Genomic DNA, 5641 nt, shown 5'->3' with positions numbered 1-5641 from the left:
CAGAGCCTTCAGGGCGGGCCACCAGCTCGCGGGCCGCTTTCAACCTGGGGAACTGGGGCGAAGGGCCCGTAGCCATTGGCCGGGCCGCGGCGGGCGCCTCCCCATTGGCCAGGGCGGAGCCCCCCGCCCCGGCCGGGGCGGCCTCGGGACTGGCCCCTCCCTCGGCTATAAGGCGGTGGCCGGCTGAGCCGTGGGAGCGCGCGGGAGCGCACGGCGGGGCGCGGCAGACGCTGGGACGCGGGGCACCAAGGGAAGCGGCCGGCCGCCCATGGCGTTCGCGCTGCTGCGCCCCGTCGGCGCGCACGTGCTGTACCCGGACGTGCGGCTACTGAGCGAGGACGAGGAGAACCGCAGTGAGAGCGACGCCTCCGACCAGTCGTTCGGCTGCTGCGAGGGCCTGGAGGCGGCACGGCGTGGCCCGGGCCCCGGGGGCGGGCGGCGGGCGGCCAGCAGCGCGGGCCCGGTGGTGGTGGTGCGACAGCGGCAGGCGGCCAACGCGCGGGAGCGGGACCGCACGCAGAGCGTGAACACGGCCTTCACGGCGCTGCGCACGCTCATCCCCACCGAGCCGGTGGACCGCAAGCTATCCAAGATCGAGACGCTGCGCTTGGCGTCCAGCTACATCGCGCACCTGGCCAACGTGCTGCTGCTGGGCGACGCGGCCGACGACGGGCAGCCGTGCTTCCGAGCGGCGGGCACCGCCAAGAGCGCGGTCCCAGCCGCCCCCGACAGCGGCCGCCAGCCGCGTTCCATCTGCACCTTCTGCCTCAGCAACCAGCGCAAGGGGGTGAGTGCGCGCGGCGCTCCAGTACTGCGGCCGCAGGGTCAGGGAACGGGCTTCTTACAGAGCAAAAGAGGGTCCGAGACCCCAATGAAGAGAGGGGGAAGAGACGTGGAGTCGCCGGGGGTGCGGCCCTCCAGGCCCAGAGTTTGGTGTGGAACAGAACCGCTCATAATGTTCCCCAAGCAAGGGGTGCAGGGAAGCCCAGAGCTCGGGCGTGATTTAGAGGATGGAGATTGCTCATCGAAGGACACCCCCTCCCACTGGGAGTGTGCTGGGAAGAGCGTGTGGGGAAATCATAACAAAGGCTATCATTTATTGAGCTCTTCCTAGGTACAGGCGCGCGTTCCTGGTCTTTCTTTTTACCTTCACAAGAACCCCGTCAGGCAGGTAGTTCTGCCCGTTTTATCACTGGTGACGACCTGGGCCTCAGAGGGGTGCCCACATTACTCAGCTCGAAAGCCAGAAGGCAGGCTCTGGGTTTGCTGGGTATGTGTTGCCCTGAGCTGCCCTTGCCGTAAAATAATTGTCCCGTATCCTGAGACTGACCCAAGGGCAGGAGACTGAGAAGAAAAGGGGATGCACACCCCCAGTCAAGAGCCTGAGGTACCCAGCTGATGAGCAGTAGGTGTGAAGGAGGGGGTCTCTTGAGGATACCCAGCCCCCAAAGAGATGGAGTGCTGGGGAGGGGCACTGTTGAGTCAGCCGGGCAGAGCTGGAGGTAAGCTCCTGTGGTCTGTCCTAAATAAGGATGAGAACCAGGCTGGTAGGGGACTGGCGGGGGTGAGTAGCAGCAGAGGTTGCTGGGGGGTGCTTGTGGTGGAAGGCTGGCTCTCCTGCACAGGCCCCAAGGAGCCTGCTTCACCCCCAGCCTTTCCCCTTTCTGGCCTGGGCTTTTCTTAGAATAAGGAGGCTTGTCTTGTGACAGCTTTGGATTCTAGCAGCTACCATTTACCGCTGGGGAAACTGAGGCTGAGAGAGTCCCTGACTGGCCCCCGTGGCCTTTTGGAAAATGAAAGAGTATGGGAGCACAGGGAACTCTGCTCAGTATTCTGTAATAACCTAAATGGGAAAAGAATTTGAAGAAGAATAGATACATGTATAGGTATAACTGAATCACTTTGCTGTACACCTGCAACTAACACAACATTGTTAATCAACTATGCTCCAGTACAGTTCAGCAAACCTTAACTACCTGACAGCTGTTTTTTGTCGACTCTAAAAACATTCCCAGAGAAGCAGGTTGTGGATGCCCACCCACCACCGTCAGGAACTCCCAGTGCAGGGCCAGGGCAGGGCCTGGAGGTGAAAACAGGGATGTTGTGGTCTGATGGGGAGGGGGGTGCACAAAGGGACTGTCAGGGCCAGAGGAAGCCCCTGATCCAGTGGCTGAGTTCCTGACAGAGGCCTGGGGATGGAAGCAGGCAGGTTGAGGCAGTAGGGGAAGATGTTCTAGGAGCAGGACACAGTGAGAGCTAGAGCCTAGAAAAGGAAAAGGGTAGACGTTGAAGGTGGCAACGCATGGAGGGGAGGCGAAGACTGGCCAGTGACAGCAGTGTCATCAGTCTTGATGAGCACTGATCTCTCGAGCTAAGCACTCTCCACGTGTTACCATTAAAACCCCCCAGCAGCTGGGGAAGGAGGTGCTCTGGTTATCCCCAACTGCTTAGAAATGCTGTCACTGGTTCAGAGACACTGCCCATGATGGAGTCAGGATTCGAACTCAGGCCTGCCCAACTGGGACGTGGGAAAGGTTAGTGTGGGAGGGCCCTATAACAACAGGCATCGGGGAGAGGGTGTGTCCATCAGGTGCCTGCCCCCCACAGCAGGTAGGCTGGGGGCTTCTCTGCTGGTCTCAGGCCTGTCCCACAGATCACAGGGCCTCGCCTGGGTCTGGCTGCTTCCCTGGGATCTGTCTACAGGACCTAGAACCCAGCCAGATTTGGCTGTGGAAGCCATGCTCTCAAGCACACAGGCTCCTCTGGGAATAAGCAAAAGGGGTGATCCTGGCTGGCTCTGGCCCCCAAAGACTTGAGGACTCGACTAGAAGAAAACTGGCTGTCTTGGGGAGCCTGTGGGAGCCTTCCTTCTCAGCTTTGGTGACCAAAGAGCTCCAAGGCCCCAGACCCTATCCCTTCACCCTGAGCCACCACCTCGTTCCCAGCTGGCTGGTCTGGGGTTGGGGTCACCATGGAAATAGCTCCCTGTAGCATCTTCCTGTTTAAGGAGGGGTTAGGTGTGGCCCTCTGTGGTAGAAATAGCAAGGGGAGGTGGAAAGGTGGTTCTTGTCTCTGCCCTGTTTTCCCTTTTGTCACCTGGGGGTGGGGGTCAGATAGGATCATCTTGTAAGGCCTTCCCCACTTGGCGTACCAGCTCAGGAGCAGAGGTGGCACAGAGGGCAGTGGGGCAAGGAGGTGCCATCCCCAGATGATGCTGATGCTAATATTTTTGAACATTCATTGAACACAACACTTACTGTATTCCTGACACTGTGCTAAGGGCTTTACCTGCATTAACGTGTGTAATCCTCACAGTAGCTAACTTTACACCTGGGGAAACCGAGGCTCAATGAGCTGAAGTCACTTGCCTGAGGTCTGACATGTAATCCGAGACAGAGCAGGGGTTGAAGCCCAGATGTGTTTCACTCTAGCCACCTCCTCTAACTACAGTGCTTCCCAGAGCCCTTGGCACTGAGGCACAAAGGGACAAAGAAGCTGGGGCCTAGTCAAGGCTTCTTCTAAATGCATTTGGCAGTTTACAAGCCTCTTTCACAGCTGCGGTTGCATTTGATTGCACCCTGGGGTGGCAAGTAGAATCATTTTGTCCCCATTTCATAGATGAAGAAACTGAGGCTCAGGGAGCTGAACAGTCCCAGCATCCTCAGGGGACACAGGTCTCGCAATGACTGCCAGACTTGGGGTGGAGGTGGCTCTCCCTTACCCTGAGGACTTAGAGTGAAAAGGTGGAAGGCCGGTTTTCTGTCCTCCAACCTCAACACTACACCCCCCCACCCCCACCCGCCCTTCTCAGCCACTGTTGCCAGAGTTTGTCTGAGAAGCCCAAGCCCCAGGCTCTGCTGGGACTGTGGCCTCAGCCCTCAAAATAGCCCTGCCTGTGAATGAACACACTGTCCCTGGGCCCGGAGAGCCTCAAGGGAGGCTGGGCTCGCATCTGGATGGATCTGCCCCAACCTGGGCCCAGGAGTGGAGCGGGTCAGTGGGCAGAGCTCCGAGATGGTCAGCTGTTTCTCTAGATGGCTGAGAAAAATGCCGGTCCCATTATCTCCTAGTCAGGCTCGGGGGTGAGCATTCACAGTGGGATTTCAGACACCATTGTGTCTTAGAAACGGGACAGACTGTTGGACAACATGGATTTTTCTAGCCCAGCCCTTTTTACCAACTGGCTGGGTGCCTCTGAGCCAGTTATGCAACGCTGGAGGCTGCAAAAGAGGGGGTACTGTAAGGTCTGTGATCTCGCTGGCTTACAGTGAGGATGAAACCCACAAGTCAGACCTCAGAACAGTGGGTAGAGACTGCCCCTGCAGTGTGAGGGACAGGTGGCTTCCAGGGCTGCCACCATTAGCTCGTCTTCCAGTGGACACCCTTGATCCAAGCAACGTTGGTTGGCAACTGCTCCACGCCAGTCCCTGGGCTGGAACTGGGACTACAGAGTGAAAGACTTTCCCCGACCACCCCCTTGAGCTCCCAGCCTGATGGGAGAACACACGAGAGACCCCATCTCCCCCTTCTGGGTTTTATCCTGGCCCCAGAAAGGCAAGAAGTGCTAGGCAATTGCAGGAATAGAGAAATCGTCCTAGGATAGGACCAGAGAGCATATTCCTGGCAGAGGGAACACCCTGAATGAAGGGAGGGAGGCCAGAATTCCAGAATCTACTTTTGAGGCTGACGAGTAGGCCACTGGGTATACAGCCAGGCCGTGGGAGAACCACTGTGGGGTGTGTTCTGCCCTTGAGTGTAAAATACTATTATTTAAACTATATTGGATTTTTTTTTAAGCAAAAAAACCACACGAGGAAGAAATGCAAAAAGTAAAAAAGTATATAGAGTTTCAAAAAGAAAAAAAGCTTCCTCCCATCCTGTCTCCTCATCACATTCCTCTCCTCTGAGGAAACCCGTTAGTGATTTCCCGTGTGCCCTTCTCTCTGGACATCTCAGCACACAGGAACATGCATTCAGTCCTTGCTTTCGTCCTTAAACGATATTAGTCCATAAAGAGTTAGTCATCCCCTGTTAGTCCATATAGAGTTTCTTCTGCCTTCTGCAAGAACTTGATTGCGCAGCTAACTGTTTTTTTTTTTTTTATCAAGTCCCCTATTGCTGGACACAGAGGTTAGTTCCAGTGTTCATGATGACCCAATTGAACCCCCTAATACCTCTTTCTCTCTTCCTGCAGGGTAGCCGTCGTGACCTGGGGGGCAGCTGCTTGAAGGTGAGGGGGGTGGCCCCAGTTCGAGTGCCTCGGAGATGAGCCTGGACCCCTGTGTCATTTGCTCCAAGCAGGACCCTGAGAAGGAGACCAGAGGCCAACCACTGGGCGAACAGGGGAAGACCCCAGGAGCTGAACCCAGGTCCCTTCTTTGTGTAGGGACCAGAGGACAATGGCCTGGGCCCATGACCCTCTGAGCAGGCCCCCTGGGACATCTCCACCCCACCCTGGAGAGCCGTGAGGACCCATCCAGCCGGCCCGAGCCCTGGCTGGTCAGAGACAAGGCAGAACTTTTGGAAAAACAAAGACTGTTGTTGACAGAGGATGTGTGCGTGTCTGTGCATGAGTGTGGGTGTGTGTATGAGATAGAGAGAATTGATGGGTTTAAAATAAAAGGTATTTTTAAGTAAAAAA

The 5641-nt window shown here is 56.8% G+C and overlaps 1 protein-coding gene across 1 annotated transcript; it reads left to right on the top strand.

Moving 5' to 3' along the window:
* The first annotated feature begins 204 nt into the window (after positions 1-204).
* On the top strand, positions 205-5641 carry TCF15 (transcription factor 15). Its single transcript, XM_024128658.1, has 2 exons — positions 205-787; positions 5195-5641. Exons 1-2 carry the CDS (start codon positions 269-271, stop codon positions 5267-5269), a joined length of 594 nt encoding a protein of 197 aa, XP_023984426.1. The 5' UTR covers positions 205-268; the 3' UTR covers positions 5270-5641.

Source organism: Physeter macrocephalus, chromosome 14 (genome assembly GCF_002837175.3).
Source record: "Physeter macrocephalus isolate SW-GA chromosome 14, ASM283717v5, whole genome shotgun sequence".
Taxonomy (NCBI): domain Eukaryota; kingdom Metazoa; phylum Chordata; class Mammalia; order Artiodactyla; family Physeteridae; genus Physeter; species Physeter macrocephalus.
Note: the sequence above shows the minus strand (reverse complement) of the source record. Positions and strands in the feature narration are given on the sequence as shown.

Excerpts from the sequence above, each read along its gene's own strand:
- TCF15 (XM_024128658.1), top strand. The coding sequence starts at position 269 with ATGGCGTTCGCGCTGCTGCGCCCCGTCGGCGCGCACGTGCTGTACCCG. Across the intron at positions 788-5,194 it reads TCAGCAACCAGCGCAAGGGG|GGTAGCCGTCGTGACCTGGG; the intron begins GTGAGTGCGCGC and ends CTCTTCCTGCAG.